The 20,420-nt window shown below is 31.9% G+C and overlaps 1 protein-coding gene and 1 non-coding gene across 2 annotated transcripts in view; one reads left to right on the plus strand and one right to left on the minus strand.

Moving 5' to 3' along the window:
* Smp_141310 (putative neurexin) overlaps positions 1 to 19,753 on the minus strand; it is a gene marked incomplete at both ends in the record, with an annotated part of 43,927 nt that extends 24,174 nt beyond the window's left edge. Inside the window, 5 exons of the mRNA XM_018793311.1 lie at positions 4,486 to 5,504; positions 7,225 to 7,394; positions 10,193 to 10,351; positions 15,348 to 15,488; positions 19,717 to 19,753. Of these exons, the coding sequence (XP_018647836.1) occupies positions 4,486 to 5,504; positions 7,225 to 7,394; positions 10,193 to 10,351; positions 15,348 to 15,488; positions 19,717 to 19,753 (1,526 nt within the window). The remainder of the gene's footprint in view (positions 1 to 4,485; positions 5,505 to 7,224; positions 7,395 to 10,192; positions 10,352 to 15,347; positions 15,489 to 19,716) is intronic.
* Positions 16,206 to 16,438, plus strand: Smp_tRNA_01991_Gln_TTG.1.1. The gene has a single exon. It is a non-coding gene (tRNA).
* Positions 19,754 to 20,420: the final 667 nt, after the last annotated feature.

Here is a 20,420-nt window from a genome sequence, read left to right on the forward strand (position 1 = left end):
TGAATTAGTATTCAGTCTAATGCAATAACAAATTGAATTCTGACTATCTTGTTTCAAACTCAGTAGATTATGTGGATAGATTTAAATAAGATTTGTTTATCAGGTGAATATATTCATTGTGTTTCTGTTATATTGTGTGGGTGCGTGCGTGCCCTGTTTGATATATGAACGTGATAAGACCGCCTATCAGAGAGCAGTGATTTTATCGATCGACCCAATGACACACAAGACCCATGCGAGCAGTCTAGAGCATTTGTCGGTCCTACTTTCTGCCTAGCCCACCCAGTGAAGTCCACAACACAAATAACAGCCTCTGCAATATGAATCATTGTATTTCAAACACACTAGTTTTATATACCAATCAAACTCACCACATCATACCATAAAATAGAAAATAACATTTGTACAAGATTCGGCCAAATGTGGCTGTGAGTAGGGGGAACAGTAATTAATGGACTAGGGATAACTCAAGAATGGTAAATCGTATAGTAATAGTTCATAGGTCAAAATAAAGCTTATGATAAGAGGGACACGAATATGAATAGTTTAGTTACTTAACAATTATACAATAGGAAATATACATAACATATTTGTCCATAAGTACTTCACGAAGTTACCATTCATAAATCGCCATCGGATATATAGCAGTTTCAGTTCCTAAGGTAGAAGATCAACTTGTGGATTTTGATTGGTTGTTTTAAGTAAAATCGTTAACGTTCTTTTCTATTTCGAATAGACACTAATAAGGCTGACCAGAACGTTGATGCAAATTGTGTTACTAAACTATAGAGTTTATGGAATATAACATCACTAAAAAAGATTTTTTTTCCTAACTTCCTAATCTGTTAAGACAGAATTTATTTCCATGAAATCACTTGTGAAAAAAAATGTAGATTCACCTTATTCTATATCATCCACGACCTCATCGAGGATCGAACGCATGACCTTTGATCTCAAGCGTACGAATTTCCAGTGTGAAGCTGTAACTAGAGGGGGACTGGCTATTTTGAATGTGAAACATTTGTACATCGCAGGCTATGTGATATGATAGAGTATTCTCTTAAACTGATTAAAATTCAGTATCTGTATCATTAGATTCAATCTCGCTGATCTAGAGGTTAATCCCCCGCGTACTAGACTGAAGTTCGCAAGTTTAATCCCAGATAGGATGGTGGATGTACACTGTTGAAGAATCCCATAGTAAAACAAAAGAACTGTTCAATACTTTCTGATTTTCACTAGTTATTTGACTAATATCAGTCCGTGACATAAAATAGATGTGGTAGTTCTTTTAAAATAAATATTAATATGGTTTTATATTTCCAATAAATAAGTAGTTACAATTTCTTTGGCAAAATAATTAAGTCCCTGTCTTTAATTAAGAATAAGAACATAAAAAATTGCATTTATTTCATTTGAAAAGAATATAAAATAAGAATTCTTCTTTTTCAAGTTATAATGATTCAATGTAAAGAAAATATTCTTTGAAGTTAGTATTATTCAAGTTTGCAACTGATAATTCATATAAGCAAAGATGGGTAGTGGCTAGCAGTGAAATCCAGGACGCGCGTTTCGTCCTATTTGGGACTCTTCAGCTGGATGTACCTGCATCTCAGAGTTGATGTTCACTCTGGGACTCGAGTACTAAGTGATAATTCATATGTTTAAAATTGATTACAATTTTTCAGTGGTACTGATACTTATCACCATGGTAAATACATCAGAGCAAAATGTTTCTGATAAAAGACAACATGTACCATATCTAAGTATAAAACGATGTATCTTTTATGTCTACGGAATAATTAATGACCATCTGAACTCTTTAGTTCAATGAAAAATTGTGATGTTTATATGAACTAATGAATCATTTGTTCTTGATTTGTGCCTGACTTCAAATTCTAAATACAATATGTTTGTTAGTGTCCATCTAGTTCTTCTGGATCTAAATTACGTTATTTCGGGAATTCTCAATTTGTACACAAATTCAAATACTTTTAACTATCACAAAAATGTTTATGTGTTTGATGTAAAATGTAATATGTTCGAATTCTTGTATGAACATCAATACTGGGATCTAAGTACGTTTAGCTGATTAATTTTGCATACAACAAAACATTTATTTTAATTTCAATAGTTGAGATCATGAGTCGATTCAGGCTACACCACTATGAAAAAAACCTGGAAGCACTGGACGATCGTTTCATCCTATTGTAGGACTCAGCAGTGCGCATACACGATCTCACTCGCGAGTTTCGAACCCAAGCGCTTAACCACTAGACCACTGAGCCTGCCCGCATCCAACGGTGTCAATGTCTAACTTCAACCTATGCACGAATTTGAGCGACACATCCACCATTGTCTTCAGTGAGTTACTATCTCACAACAGACCTGATTGAACTCTACTGGTCACTCCTTCTCACTAGAACTCCAAGAAATACCACTTGAAGCCAGTCACTAGTGAGCACATGAATAATATCAGAAGGGGTTTGTGGATATTATAATAATGTCAATAGTTGAGATCATGAGTCAATTGAAGCTAGACCACTACGGAAAATCTGGAACCACAAGACGGCCTTTTCGTCCTATTGTGGGACTCCTCAGCAATGCGCATTCCAAAAAACAAAAAAACCAACATATTTCCAGTACAAACAATAACAAGATAAATAATTTAATATCAATGTATTTGATTAATATAATTTTTCTGAACAAAATCATTGATAAATCATAACACTCTGCTAATTGAACAGTGACATGAATAAATCTATTGTTGATTGTTTGTTTTTATTAAACAATTTAATTTTCATCTGTCGTTGTTTCCTTTTTTAAAAAAACAAACTAATTATTATATTTACCATTTGATTATTTATGTTTTTAGATATTAATCAAGTTAACAGATATTAATCTATTCTAACATCAATTCATACATATCAATGATTCAGTCAGTCAGTCACAACGTAGAACTTCTTACGTACATACATCAGTGATTACTAACATTCTGATAGATATTTTCATTAAATTCATTTCAATTATACTTTGATAGTTAATTGAAATTAAATAGTTTACTGTAACAGAAAAAAGTGAAACTTCAGTGGATACTATTTCTTCGAAAGAAAAAAGCGGGGGGGGGCAGGGCGGTGCAATCAAATATGTCATTTTATCTATAAAAAAAAATTAAAAACGATTATATGTAATTTATTTGATTGTAATTGACATTTTACAATGGAAGGTAGTTTTTGAATGATGAATAGTTAGGAAGATTTAAAATGAATATTAACATTAAGTTGATAAATAAAATCCAATATTCATTTTGTCCATTAGTTTATTGGCAAAGTTGTGGTGTCTAATTCTATCCAATATATCATAATTATATATTATCAGTGTGCTTAATAGTTTGAATGATTAATCAAGTATGCTATGATTACTGTAGTGTGGTGTATGCTACTTATATCTTTCGACTTAAGTAGTATATGACATCAGTCGGAAATGAAATGCATGGCAACAAAAGGTTAAGAAGATCGAGAAATAGAAAGCAATTATGAATTGGAAGAATCATACAGAATGTGAAAGACAATTGATGAAAGATTTGCAAACCAAGTATGGTTCTCATATTTTACCAAGATATTCTGTAATGTTGTATTATACAGTAATTTGGTTATCCTCATTTGAGTGTTTGTTCACTACAGTAAGATAATAATCAGTTAGGTTAGTTTTGGTCAAAATTGACAAAAATTTCTTTATCAGAAGTGGTTTGGTGGAGATTTTAGTAATTTTATAGAGTTGAGATCATGAGGCAATTGAAGCTAGACTACCTTGGAAAACCTGGAAGCACTGGACGGCCGTTTCATCCTAATGTGGGACTCCTCAGCAGTGCGCATCCACGATCCCTCACTCGCGAGATTCGAACTCAGGATCTACCAGTCCTCAGCTCTATAAAATTACTAAAATCTCCACCAAACCCTCTTCTTATAATGATCATGTGCTCACTAGTGACTGGCTTCAAGAGGTATTTCTTGGAGTCCTTCTGAGAAGCAGTAACCAGTGAAGTTCAAACAGGTCTGTTGGGAGATATCAACTCACTGATGACATTGGTGAATAATTGCTCAATTTCGTGGATCGGTTGAAGTCAGACATTAACACCATTGGATGCCGGATCAGTGATCTATCGGTTAAGTGCTCTGGTGCGAGACTGGTAGGTCCGGGGTTCGAATCTCGCGAGTGAGGGATCTTGGATGCGCACTGCTGAGGAGTCCCACAATAGGACGAGACGGCCGTCCAGTGCTTCCAGGTTTTCCATGGTGGTCTAGCTTCAATTGACTCACGCTTTCAACTAAGAAAATACTAAATCTCCACAAAAACCCCTTATGATAATAAAAATGTTCAATCATATCAGCCATTGTACATAGCATCAACAATAAGTAGAATAAAAATGTATCATATCATTGAATATCATACATCTAAAATAGTATAGTCTAACTGAACACCTACCTAGTAATACAACCTTGGAAATGTTGATATTTATTATGAATATTTTGAATTCCTGGTATAAATAGTCCATTTTCAATAGATTTTGTATAATTCATACCACTTAAATATAAAGTTCTACCAAACCATAATGTATTCTCCCATATTTTCTCATAAACATAATTGACTACTTTTAAATTTTTCATTAATTTCAATTCTTGTTCATTATTTATTAAGGTCAAATAGTTACCATTATTAGTACTATAATGATTATTTGGACCCACAGTCATCCAATTCTCCATTGAATCATCATAATTTATTTTAATTAATGGCCATAAATTATCTAATGAATGATTATTTTCATTGATTAACCATATCATTGTATATTTTATATGTAACTTATGTATATTACGTAATTGATTAGATCTTGTATATAATTTCATATCAAACCATATTTGTTTATTCTTTTGTATAATAAGATATAGATTATTATGACGAAATTCAGCACCAATTAATAGATTCCCATCTAAATGATCTTCATTTGATAATTGTTCATTATAATCCTTAATAAAACTGTAATGCTTCAATCTACCATCAATATCATCTCTTAATAAGAAAAGTAAACCATTATGATTAGTTGCATAGTAACTAAATTGTATTTCTATATTAATCCATTTTAATGTATTAATCAAGTTGATTGGATCATTTGAATTCTGTTGAATACATTCCACAGAATTCTGTAATAGATCTAATAAAAGAAATGTTGGTAATTTTAAAGTAATAAACATATTTTCATTCAAAATTGTTGTTGAATTAAAAGAAATTGATGATGTAATCATTTGATTCATATTATTAATTAAATCACATATATGAATGAATTGAATTGGTTCAGTAGTATTATTAGTAGTATATGGGTTGATTTCATTAACTTGATCATAAGTTTTATTTGTTAAAGGTAATATTGATTGAATTCGAAAACCATGTAAACTTGATAAAGTAAACTCTAGTATATCCATTTCAAGTGCATCTGCTTGAAAAATAGCCTGAAAATGTAATGTGGTAAGGTAATAATCTTGAAATGTCATAAATCATTTAAATGATATGATGAGTTAAAGAAATGAAAGTGTATTAAATGATGGAAAAAGTTAAGTAGCATATTCTAGATAATAAACATTTTGAGTTAAAATGACAAATTTGAGACAATTCGTTTACGATAAACATCTGCCAATAAAACACTGTTATATCCCGTGAAGATTTATGAATGGTAACTTTGTGGACGATTTATGGACCAATGTGATATGTATATTTCCTATTGCGTAATTGCTAAGTAACTTAACTATTCATTTTCATGTTCCTTTCATTATGAGCTTTATTTTGACCTATGAACTATTATTATACGTTTTGCCATTCTTGAGTTATCCCTAGTCCATTAATTACTGTTCCTCACCGAATCTTGTACAAATGTTATTTTCTATTTTATGGTATGATGTGGTGAGTTTGATTGGTATATAAAACTAGTGTGTTTGAAATACAATGATTCATATTGCAGAGGCTGTTATTTGTGTTGTGGACTTAACTGGCTGGACTAGGCAGAAACCAGGACTGATAAGTACTCAAGACTGCTTATACGGGTTTTGTGTGTCATTGGGTCGATTGATAACTTCACTGCTCTGCAATTGGCGGGGATCATCACGTCATATATTAAAGAGGGCACGCACTCAAGCGATTCCGACCTATACCATTAACAACGGGATAACTTAAACATTTTTTTAACAAAAATATAAACATCATACCTGGTGAACAAGTTGGTAGTTGTGTAGATACAGCAGATTAATCGTAATGGGGTTGGCTATGTGAGAAAAAGGCACTGAGTTGGAATCTCAGTATGAGTATAAATAGCTGGATGTAGCTAACTGGCAGCTAACTCGTCTCAAATAGGATAAAATATGCCTCCTTAGTTCAACTGGTATGTACAACTCATCTTTTATAAGACTTGCAACCAAATAGTTTTATTTAAACAAAGCGCTACAGATGTATGTATTTACTACATATTTACGCCTTTCACCCCTTTTTGAGCATAGGCCACAGATTAGCAATCTCCAACTCTGTTGTGAGTTCTCATGTCCTATTTATTCTTTTGATGCTGGATTCTATTTCCTGGCATAATGTGTTCCTTCGTCGGGCCTTTGTTCTTGACACCTAAGGACTCCAATCGCTCGCTATGTGATCCAGCCTGATGATTTCTGAAGTATATATCACAGCCACCTCCAACGTCATTTCCTGATTTCCTCTTCAGACAGGAACCGACTTTTTCTCTCCCATAGTAGTTTGTTACTGTTGGTATCCGACCAACGGATATTGAGTATCTTGCGTAGACAATTGTTTATAAATACTTGTACCATTTTGATGATGGTTGTAGTAGTTCTCCACGTCTCAGCTTCATACAGTAGGACTGTCTTGACGTTCGTATTGAAGATTCTGACTTTGATATTTCTTGACAGTTGTTTTGAGTTCCATTTATTCTTTAACTGTATGGATGAGGACCTTGATTTACCGATCCTCGCCTTTACGTCCGCACTAGATCCTCTTTCTTTATCGACGATACTACACAGGTATGTAAGAGCTTCCACCAAACCATCCAGCTCAGACAACAAAACTCCATCAAAATATTTCAGCTTTCCGAATGATCATTCATGGTAACAATAAATAGTTAGCATTCAAATTATAACTATATGTAAAAGGATTTCATAATCTATGACTTACTTTTGAAATAAAACCAATAAAATTATTATCCGATATAATATTCATTGAATTCATTTGATATATATCACCTAATTTATATGATCCACCTAAAACAATAATTTGTGTATGTAATAGATATAGACGTTGATAATTAGGTGAACCAAGTAAACGTGTAAATACCAAACTGTTATCTATGTACACTTGTAACTAAAAAATAATTAAAATGAAAAAAATTTATATAGAAGGGTAATACAAATTTATAAGATTGAATATATATACATAATAGTTGAAATCATGAGTCAATTGAAGCTAGACCACCATGGAAAACCTGGAAGCAATAGATGGCCGTTTCCTCCTATTGTGGGACTCCTCAGCAGTGCGTATCCACGATCCCGTCTCGTGAGATTCGAACCCAGGACCAACCAGTCTCGCACCAGAGCACTTAACCGATAGACCACTGAGCCGGCATCCAATGGTGTTAATGTCTGACTTCAACCAATCCACGACGTTTGAGCAGCCGTTCACCATTGTCTTTGAATCTTGCGAGGCGGATCGTGGATTCGCACTGCTGAGGAGTCCCACAATAGGACAAAACGGCCATCCAGTGCTCTCAGGTTTTCCATGGTGGTCTGGCTTCAAATGACTCATGATCTCAACTATAAAATTACTTATATATATATATATATATATATTTGAAAGATAATTCCATGTGCATCTACTAATTCACCTGCTCTTATGGAGCAAGGTACATTGGTCGTAGCCAGCGCTCGCTTTCAACTCGGATGCGAGAACATATGTCAGTTTGGTTCTACAAGGGTGAAAGGAAAGCAGTTAGGAGTTCTTTACTTGAACATCTAATCGACTGTAAGCATTCTATGGATCTACAGTTTGATTTTAAGGTTGTTGATATGATTCGTTCAATCTATCTAGATTTCTTCGTATCCAACTCTTAAAAATAGCCGAAGCTCTTATCATACATGAGCTTAAACCAGAACTATGCGTACAAAAGAAGTACGTCTTATCATTACCGTGGCCTTAATTAATATTATTATTCCATTATTATTATTATTAATATTATTATTATTATTATCACTGCATTCCCATTTACTTTTGTCTTATATCCACATTATTTTATTCATGAATGCTTATCATATCACCTTATATATTTTTACACCTCTATAACCTTTAATGACCTTTAACTATTGTAACAATCACATTTTATCCATTTTAATCATTTTATTACATTCACTAAATCTATTATTATTACTCGTATTACATAATCTAGTCTTGTAATCTTTCTATTACATCATCTTAGTTATTAGTGTTCACATGTCCTCACGGAATTAGTACTTTAACAAAAACAAATTTTCATATATATACGATTGTACAGCTTGATAAAAAATTCGTTGTAAAGAGGTCTCTTCGCTGAACTTCGTGTTTTTCGTCTTTAATATTATATATTTACTGATTATAATCATCAATGAATATTCAACTATTTAATGATGGCGTATAAAATACTCAAGGAATAACTTTAAAGCTTTATGATTGTATAGATAGATAAACTTTAACAAAAAATTTGTTCATTTTATAGTAATTAAATAAGCGTCCGGTTGAACAAAACATCGCTTATTTAGATTGAATCATTCTGATTGATTTAGTGGTTCTGTTTAGCCTGAATATTAAAAGATTTTTCAGGTGTCGTTACATTTGATAGTCATTTTGAATCTGCATAGATAATCTGTTCTTATATCATGAAAGTATACTCGTGATTCCAACGTAAAGTATTACAAAATACCAAGTAAAAATATGTAGAAGTTTGTGTTGACGATGTCGTTCAGAAGAATAATGAAAGCTCCACAACCAAACTATCCAGCTCACGGAATAAAACTCCATCAAAGAAATGTAACTCAAATAATAACTGTCACTAATGAAAGTAATGATTTCCTTTTTGATTCTTCTATGTACATCAGAGGGCTTTTTGTGGAGAATTTAGTATTTTCACTGTTGAAATCACGAGTCAATTGAAGCTAGACCACCATCGGAAACCTGGAAGCAATGGATGGCCGTTTCCTCCTATTATGGGACTCCTCAGCAGTGCGCATCCATGATCCCGCACTCGTGGGATTCGAACCCAGGACCTACCAGTCTCGAGCCGAAGCCTTTAACCGATAGACCACTGAGCCGGCATCCAACGGTGTTAATGTCTAACTTCAACCAATCCACGATTTTGAGCGACCGTTCACCAATTGTCTTCAGTGAGTTGATATCTCTGCGACAGACTTGGTAGAACTCCTTTTTCGGATCTCACTCACTGGTGATATAGTGGGTGTGTATTGCAGATGAAAAGTTCTAAACTGAGACGAAACAGCTGTTAAGTAATTTTCGGATATCTATGGTTCTTCAATAGCTCCTCAAGATAAATGTCTTTCTTCGTGACTGTCCGGTGACAAAAAAACAAGATTGAACCACTGTGTTAATTCTCTGTGGTACAAGTTCACGAACTTGCATTGAACTGAAATTATAACTGCCATGTTTCCAGTAGAGTATGATACCTTTTAATTACTGAGTTAAAATTTAAGTTTCATTTAGGTCTTGGTTAATTTGCAGTCTAACAATACTCTTATCCGTAACCATCAATGAACTAGTGTTCCACAAATACTCTGTACAGGTTTTCAGCGGAAAACAGAGTATGCAGTTTTTAAGCTTATTATCAGTTAGCATAAGTTTGCCATTTGCGTAGGTAGTTTTGTAAAGACTTTATATAGTTTGAAGGTAGCTCTCGATAAATGGGTCGCCATTTGAGTTAAGAAAGTAAAATATATGTATGGTCATTTTTCAACTAAACATATCACTTATATTCAACATATATATATATATATATATACCAATGAGTTTGATCTTTCCAATATTATAGAATGCCATTGGTTATCGTCTAGTCGTAATGTTGGGTCTAGTTTAGATTGAATCAATATATCCAACTGAAATAAACTTGATAGCTTGTTTTTTCGGTAAATGCCATGATTTTGAGTAATTGCATTATTTCCTTCTGCCAAATCTAATTGAATATCGGTTTCGGTGATTGGTAAGTGTAGAAATACTTTCAGTAACCCGTTGACCATATCTAAACGAAGTAATTGTGTTTCACTACCTGAAAAATGTATACATAAGTTAAATGCAAAGTTAAATATTTATTTTGTCAATTTTGAAAGTTAATAAACTTATTATTGTCACGAACAAAGTTTGATAAGACAGTTATTAAGAAACTATGGTTCCAGGATGGCTGTTTCGTCATAGTTCGGGAGTCCTCAGCATTAAGCACCTACGATCCTTCTAAAGATAGAACCAAAGACCTTCAGTTCTCATGTTAATCACGACACCTTAGGACCACTTAAGATTCAGTGATTCATTTAAGTATTTACCCAGTGTTTTCTTGTTTATAACAGTTTCTCGGTTGATTCCAACTTATAACTAAACTGAAATTGAGAAATTAATCTAAATCTCTTGTGAGAAACGTGTACCAGTAGTTTGGGTTCTTCAATTTCATTATTTATTTAGTTTTCAGTTTAAGTAAATACCGTCTAATATGCATTGGGGTGTCAGAAGTGATAAATTGTTCAAGCGGTTTAATAGATCACAACACTGTCATACGATCACATCAAAATATAATAAGTATTCAGTTCATTCTGTAAGTTCAATTATTCGTCATGATGTATTTTAATTCTTCCGTGGTGTTAGGTGGCAACTTCGAAATTCAAGCCTCACGCTTTTTTCAACTCATAAGAAACTTCTATTCTACTGACTTTTATTGTTTTAACTTAATACCTTTGTTATTCAGGTGATAGCATTTTACTTGAAAGAATTAGTCACTTTAAACCATATTTCACAAAATTATTTTTGGGTAACAAAAAGATGAAGACAGAATTTTATAGTTCTAATCATCAACTGATGTTAGTAAGACAATCACTGAAAACTACTTGTTCGTCGTTTGAAACTCCTCAAGAGTGCTCATTCACGACTCCACTGGCGAGCGAATCCAGGACATTCAGGTCTCTCTGCGTAAACTTAACCTTTAGACTAGTGAGCTGCCATATAATGATGGATATTCCTTAATTCAAACAATTCATGATATTTTGACAACCAACTTCCAGTGTCGTCATCAGAGAACTCACTCTCATTGACCTGAAGACCCTCGATTAGATCTCTTGTGCGGTCACGGGCGTGCACTATAGAAATGGAAATCGATTACACAACAAAGTAGCCGTTCAATGCCTTTTATTTTCGAATAGTTATCTAACTGAAGTCTCGCCGTGATGTGAACTACAAAATCCAACAATCTCCCTCAAACGCCATAGACTGAAAGTAAAATAATTGTAAGCGTTACAAATCTCGTGTCTCTGAAAGCTGTAACAGTTATTTAATTACAGTTGTTTAATTCCTAGAGTTATAATCTTTATTATTAGACGTCATATATCCTAAATAGCATTATAATAAGTCATACCGTTTGGATAAGAGCTGGTTTTTAATTTATAAAAAACGAATTGTAGAGATTCGTCCATTTTAAAGATCATTTTTTGCTGTGCACTGACATTAGCTAACTTCGAAATAAATTACCCTACAAGTAATAATGAAACGTTGTAACATGCGGTATCAATAAAGTTCTTCTTGTGACTGTGACTTGTTTAAGATGAAACTATATCATAAATAAACTACGGTTACAAGTGTTCATTAATTCGTGTTTTGACTTGATGTCCGAATGATACATCATTCATTAAGTGAATCGATAGCTTCAAATCAATTCCATGTATGATGATAAGTACATACTAGTGTATAGTACAAAGAGGATGATGATATAACTGTCGAGTATCCATTTATCTTTTGTTATTCACGATTTATGGTGGAAACTATATTCTATTATGAATTAAAATATAATTTTATTATTAAACATGAAAATATTTTTAGTTTGATAAAAAAATACTTGGACATTTCATTTAAAATTTGTAAGTTTTTCCATCTTCCCGTTGATAGTAAAGAATGTAATTGATCAATCTCTAAATACAATCACTTACAAACCTAATTCATCCTCATTACACTAGCCAAACGCTATCTAGGCTTAGTAGCCTATGGTATAACATGATCATTTAATAACCAAAAGTATGGCTATGATCATCAACACTAAGAATTTAGGTGAGCTTTGACAAAATAAAATGGGTGTCCTAAATTCTACTGCTAGTTACTATGACATTTTACTAAAACATATTTTAAATATAATAAGATTCTTAATTTTTCATAGTTAAAATCTCCACAAAAAACCTCTTCTTAATTTTTTCATTTAAAAGGTGACCTGGAGAGAAAGATTTATAATGAGAGAGACAATAATTACTTATCATTAATAATGAACTCATTAGTATATATATAAGTAGAATAAACTACTTTTAAAATCTTTCATACATGATTATATCCATATCAAGTATTCTAACTATTTTTTTATATTTTAGAAATAAATAAACAAACCCCCCCTTGTGAAAAAAAAGAAAAAATTATTTATATTTTTTTAATCGTTAAAAAATAAAAAAAATAATAATTTAACTCTAGGTCAGTTTTTCATCATTATCATTCTATACAAACTAAATGAAATAATAATACTTAAAAAAACGTTTTTTTTTAAAATCAGTTCTAATTCTATACATGGATGCATATACATATGTAGATATAAAAGTGTATGTATGTGCGTGTGTGTGAGTGTGTGAAAGATTGAAAGGATAAGAATAAACAATTTAAAGTGATATTATTAATGATTTACATTGTGGCTTCTTCTAACTTCCATTGATAATAATCTTTATTTTCTTAGAAAAAAACAACCTTCGTCAAGAAACAGTTTTTCTATGTGTATTCCATCTACATTAGTTTTATTTCATATACAAGTGATGATATTTTTAGGAAAAAATTATTTTTTTCCTGTTGTCAACTTCTATATATCCTACTCATTATTTTCATTAAATAGTTTAGTTTGCCAAATCATATTACTTGTTTTAATTAGTAATGATTAATTAAGTTTAAATATTCCCTTAAAAAAATAGGTGCAAAAAAGAAGATTGAAAATTTAAAAAAAATAATTTTTACATCTTATGATTGAACGTAATTGTTATGCCCCGATAACAATAGTGAATGGTAACTTTGAGGTCCATTTATGGACCAATATTATGTACATATTTTTATTGTATAATTGCTAAATAACTAAACTACTCATATTCATGTTCCTTTCATTGTGAGCTTTATTTTGACCCTTTGGACTATTATTGTACGATTTACCATTCATGAGTTATCCCCAGTCTATTAATTGCTGCTCCCCCTATTCACAGCCACATTCGGCTAAATCTTGTACAAATGTGGTCAGTTTGTTTGGTATATAAACCCAGTATGTTTGAAAATAATGATTCATATTGCAGAGGCTGTTATTGGTGTTCTGGACTTAAGTGGCTGGGCTAGGCAAAAGCAGGACCGGTTAGCACTCTAGACTGCTCATACAGTTTTCGTGTGTCACTATTCCAATCGATAGTTCGCTGCTCTCTGATTGACGGTTTTATCACGTCATACATTGACTAGGCATCCACTCGGTCACAAGATATAACAGTAATTCCATAGTTATATTTTTTATTAGTTGAGGTCACGAGTCAATTAAAGCTAGATCACCATGCCAAACGTAAAAGGACTGGATGGCCGTTTCATCCTATTGTGGGACTCTTTAGCAGTACGCCGACTGAGTGGTTTAGAAGTTAAGCGTTCGCGCGCGAAACCCATAGGTCCTGTGTTTGAATCTCGCGAGGAAGTACTGTGAATGCGCACCGTTGAGGAATGCCACAATAGGACGAAAAGACCATCCATTACTGTCAGGTTTTCCATGATTGTCTAGCTTCAAATGGCTCAGAATCTCAACTATTAAAATTACTAAAATATCCTAAAACCTAACCAATTTATAATCACATGGTTGGAACTTCGGCGATAATCTTTCCTGCTTAAGTTTTAATTGTGCACTTATACAAAACGAATTACTTAGTTAACTACATTATTCCAACAGTTATTGTCCCAATTAAAATTGTATTGAAATCCTTTTTCAGTTTATCTACAAATGTGTCTTAGTAACACTGGCCAATATCTCTATGATATATTTATACATACAATAGACTGAACAGTTTACCCATTTCAGTTGAGTTACACTCGGTATTTCACAATTACATTAGCAGACACAAGTATTGAAACTACCATATTTACACTGTTTTTGAAAGTAAACTTTTTAGAAACCAGAAAAAAAAGATGGATAAACTTTTTAGGAGATGGAACAATGTTCATTGTTCCGGTTCATTTATTATACACTGACTACTCATGTATGATTAAAATAATGTCTACATATCTATCCCTGCTCATTATGATGCAAAATTCTCTCGAACACAAACTCCTTATTTCTGTTTGGAAACATTTAACCAAATCATTTAGCGATTTTCTTCTATTGCACATCAATATGTTACTAACAAAATGCATCAGTAGTATTTTGAGTTCCATTATGTATTTTATTTTACCTGATTCGGATACCAACCTCTAAACATTCTAAACCTGAACTTCATTTTAATTTTTTGGTCCAAAATATTTTTTCATACTGGGATAAATTTGTTCATTTCATAAACCCTAAATATATTTAGTAATTATCAAAATAAAAATAACTCAGTGGTAACATTTGAGACTCGAACTGAAAAAAATCCGGTTAGCTTCTCCCATGATGTACGAGTTGCTTCAGAATCTCGTTGCTGAGTACCGACCAGCGTGATGCTTTAGTCCAAGGTTTCTTGATGACCGGCTACCTCAAACCACACAATGTGAACGGAATGAAATAAAATAACAATTGTTTCATCATTTTCACTTCATTTGTATTTCTGTACTCAAAACGACCAGCCTGAAACTTTCAGCTCTCTTCTGTTTGTGAAATTTTTAACTGAATTTCATTGACCAACCGAACGTTTTTTATCAATCAACCAGAATTTTCCAAGTAGTTTATGCTTTAAAGTATTTCATGACGTAAATACTCAAAATACACATTTTATTCATCTACAATCATGTTCAATACTCAAAAATGATTATAACAGAATACTTACCTGAACAAAACAAACTTGAATTTGATTCTTTTGTTTGAAATTCAATTTCAATTCTCTCTTCAGTACTTGTAATTGGTCGATTTTTTAATTTATTTAGAATGAAACCATTACCAGAGAAAGCAGCAATTTTCAACGGTAATCCTGGAAAAATAAATAACATAGTAAAACTATGTTCATATGACAGATTGCAAAGTGATTACTGAATTTTCAGTTTTCTAAAAGGAGAAAATTAAACTGATCAGTATGGATATTGTTGCAGAAAGTTTATATACTTATTCATAGCTTAGTATACTTTCCAATAGAAGGATTGTTATTATTGATAATTCTCGGACCGTATTAGATACTCACAGTATACCAAATAAGTTAAAGTCTGAACGAATTTCAGCATTTGCAAACTTGTTTATATCTAAAAACCCAATGATATACATTGGGAATTTGATTTAGTTTTAATTTAATTCACTGAAATCCTAGACAATTAATTATCGTAGACATTTAATAATGTTGATTTTTGTGTTCCGAATGGTTTATTGACGACGCATTTTATGGTAGATCTGTTGAATAACGTTGCCGTGAATTTTAAATAGGAGTTTCTTTTTTGAACTAGATTATAATAATGATGTTATTCAAAACAACAAATTACAGTTCATAAGTGAACCACTCATGTTAGAAAATATACCACCATCTAAAGATTATGTAATCAGCAAGAAAACAACTGTAAGCCAACATTTCATCAGTGTCTGAGCAAGCTCACGTTTGGTCTTTTGATTTGGTGGATAGAAATATTCAGTGCAGACACTAAGTCAGAATCCAACAACCAACAATTCCAAACTTTCGTTCGGCCTCCATATTAGTGATTTACTGTCATCGTTAGGTAACTGCTTTACTTCTATGAAATGATTCTATTTCAACAATCATAAGTTTAAATTCACTTGGTATTGTTGGCTTGAATCTTCCCATCGATGTTTAGGACTGCAACTGGTCAGTCTCTTATTGACATATGTGCATACTGTGCGTATTGCCTTGATATAGCCTTAATTCACAAGCAGTATACTCACAGTATGCACATATGCCAATAAGAGACTGACCATTTGCAGTCCTAAGCATCAATGGGAAGATTCAAACAAACAATACTGTGTGAATTTATAAATTAATTTATTTTTCCAGTTATCCTTTATTTGGCAAACTAAATTGTTTATCATATTTCATTATAAACAACTGGAAGATTAGCGAATTGTACAACATATCATTCATTGAACGTGACCCGATATCTCTTTCATCACCAAAATAATTAGAGTTGGGAGTAACAAACATCAAATAGTGTTTTATAGACATCATACAATAAACTCAAAAATTGTTAATCCGTTCAAAGAGTAAACACGCGCAATTAGACTTTGCTGATTGTGGATATTCACTGCATAACAAGATGGAAATATGGAGTTGAAACAGCTATCCAGGACTTTCTGGTTTTATATACCAGTCTAACTATAGTTAACTGACGATGAAAAATAGCGAATTCCAAATATCACTATAATCGACAAGACTGAAAATTGATTTCAATTTATGCATAAAACCATTCATCAAATAATTCACCATTATTAACGTTATTTTGAATAATTTTGATAATATTTAGAAGTGAGACCTAGAATGAGACCTCCAACATGTTTAAAAATCATCAGGTGGATACACCACTATCTCAATGTCCATACATACAATCACAATCAAACATAATTCATTTCCCATTCTCACACACAACACATTATACACTGAACTACTCACTTCACATAAACGTTAGTTCGTGTAATTATAATGAATTATAATTTATTTGTAACAGTTTATAATTTGTCGTTGTTGATATCAAGAACTCTTTATGTTACGAGAGTCTCAATCACAAAAAATTAATGAATTGTAAATAGTATGAAACGTACGATCTAGATTCCAATGTTAACTACTATCCATCTTTACTTGCACTTTTGTGAATATTTGACAATATTGAGATAATCCATTCAGTATGTATGTAGTTCGAAATTGACTGACCAGTCACTTTCCTTGATGTCAGTGAGAAGACGTAAATACTAAAAAGTCATGCTGTAGTTCTTTTAAATGATGAAACTTCGTTAGACAATTTTGTTTTAAGATTCATATTAACAGAATAACAAAAAATTCATCAAATAGAATTCGGTTCACCAAATCAAATGGCTGCATTACAGATATGACTAAAAGAATTCCATCAGGATAATGAAATGAACAGCAGGAACTGCTTTATCTATCAAACTTAGTTCAATGTGACCAATTAAATCTCATACGATGTTAACCATTCCAATATTTTATTTATCCAAAGTTGTTAGGATTAGTAGGTGTTAAGCCTTATAATCAGGTTTCAGCCTCATAGACTCTGGGTGACTAAAATAGTTCATATCCAGTAACTAATTTTCTTATGATATTTAATTATGTTTATTTTTCTGATAAATATTTTGTATACTGTTTTGATGAACCGCAAACCAATTTTCTTTGTTGACCGATTGTTCTGTCGTTTTTTTCAAAATTCAGTCCATCAAAAACTAAACGTTGATAATTCAGTTTTCATGAATAAGTGTCATTCAGTTATCAAATTTTATGCATTAATTCTAAGCGATTGATACCACATCCAAATTTATACGGTCATAGAATCTTTATATTTTACAATTGCTTGATTCCTGAGTGGTAATCGATGTCATGTATGTAAGGTGCTTTTTTAGTACTGCACAAATTCTGTCGATCAAGTTGCAATGTAGCCATTTGTCTAGGTGACTCAATATCTTCTATAGTATGTTTAGATGTGAGGTGGTGGTTGTAGGTAGTCAACAGAAAACAATACTCATTCTAGTTTTTGCTCATTTTGGCACTAGTCAACAAAATTTATCTTAAGTTGACTGATACTAATTGGCGGATTTAAGCCCATATCACCCAGATTCACAATCAAAGACTTAACCACTGAACTATACGAAGTGCAAATTACCTCCTATTGAACTGAGATATACATACAATTGATTGATCACTGAGTAGTGACCTATATTGTGTTTACCAAGTTCTCTTATTCATTCAGTTACAACAACAATCACAATATCAAAGATCATAATATTAAATAACAGATTTTATTGATCATTATGTATACACCAAAAAAATCTAAATGTTTCGTTGGTTACCCATATAAATAATTATTTCAATAATTAAAACCTGTTCGGTGTTGTTAATGAAAAAATATTTAAAAAAATAAAAAAAAATAAAAATTTCACTATGAGAAACTAATAATTATGGTGTATATCTATCATTCTCATATAAAAAGTTTTTTTATAATTAAAATATACCGTAAGATAAGTATTTCGTTTTACCCGGAAGGCAATAGTTTACACTTAAATGCTACTTGAAAGTTTATTTTTTGAAAAAAAAAAGAAAGAAAAAAAGTCTAGCCTGCACGACAAAAGGTTTGAACAACCATATAGATATATATATATATACAGAGAGAGAGGGGGGAGAGAGAGTTTTATAATTTTTATGTTTAAATTCTCAGTTTCTACAATTTTGCCTGATCTACATTTAATAATTAATTTGAATATTTAGTAAGTTCTAATGGTAATTGTAAACTTTATATAATTGAACTTTTTTCTATTAGTACAGTAGATAGTATGTTGATATTTAGAGTAAAATGTAATAAGTTGAAGTTAAAATATGAATATCAACACTGGGATGTGACAGTATTCAGTTGATAAGTCTTAAATAAAATATAAATGGAATTTGTAGATTTCAATGTTAATTACAATATAGTTCTTATTCAAAAGTTAAGTTCTTAGTAGAAACGTCTGATATTTCCGTTTTTATTATTATATGAAATATATAAAACGTAACTTTATCTCTATTGAAGTCTCAACTTTTGATCACTTAAATTGTAAAATAAAAAAAAACTGACTTATTTATTACTTTCATATAACAATCATCAGTTTCTTTTGTGATTAAGACCCTTGTAACATATGGAGTTCTTAATATCAACAATGACAAACTATAAAATGTTACAAATGAATCATATTTGATTGTAATTTCACGAAGTGACGTTTATGTGAAGTGAGTAGTTTAGTGTATAGTGTGTTGTGTGTGAGAATTGGAAATGACTATGTTTGATTGTGACTATGTCTATGGACACTGAGATGGTGGTGTATCCACCTGATGAGTTTTAAACATGTTAGAGATGGCATTTTATATTCAATAGTAATAATATTCGTTTTGTTATCAACCAAATAATAAACCCCGTTAATGAATATCTAGTTCAAATACTCACTGTTGCAACAAATTCTCCCTTACTACGCATTCTAGTTAATAATATTCAATAGAGACTAACCTTTATTCGATTTCATCTGTTGACATTTTATGTCCATTTTTTTCTCCTAATGACTTCTATTTACTTCATATGTTATATTTCATATAGTACATTCAATCTATTCATAGTATGTTTTTTCAAAAGAACATACGAAGATGGAGCAAAGTATATCAAACACCATCTTCATTCAAGTTGAATTTACTAGTAATTATCTTTGTGATAGGTTATAGACTTCTTAAGCTGTTAATATAGATAAGTAATCAGTTAAAGCAAATTATTACCAAAAAGATGTATCAAGGTATTTGTCAAGTTGAAAAATAGATGTTCTGAATCTCACTAACTCTTTCTATCTGTTCAACTGTACGATTGTGACTTATTTCTAGTCATATTACTGTTTCAGAAGGATTTGATGAAGAGGGAGTATCTGATGCAGACGTAAAGGCGAGCATTGGCAAAGCAAGGACAGCATTCCTACAATTGAAGAACATATGGAACTCAAAACAACTGTCAACTAATTTCGAAGTGTGAATCTTCAATACGAACGTCGAGACAATCCTACGGTACGGAGCTAAAACATGGAGAACAACTACATCCATTGTCAAGAAGGTACAAGTTTTTATAGACAGTTTCCTACGCAAAATACTCAACATTCACTGGCCAGATACTATCAGTAACGGCGTTTTATGGAAGAGGACAAACCAACTTCCAGCTGAAGGGGAAATTAG

Source organism: Schistosoma mansoni, chromosome 1 (assembly GCF_000237925.1).
Source record: "Schistosoma mansoni strain Puerto Rico chromosome 1, complete genome".
NCBI lineage: Eukaryota > Metazoa > Platyhelminthes > Trematoda > Strigeidida > Schistosomatidae > Schistosoma > Schistosoma mansoni.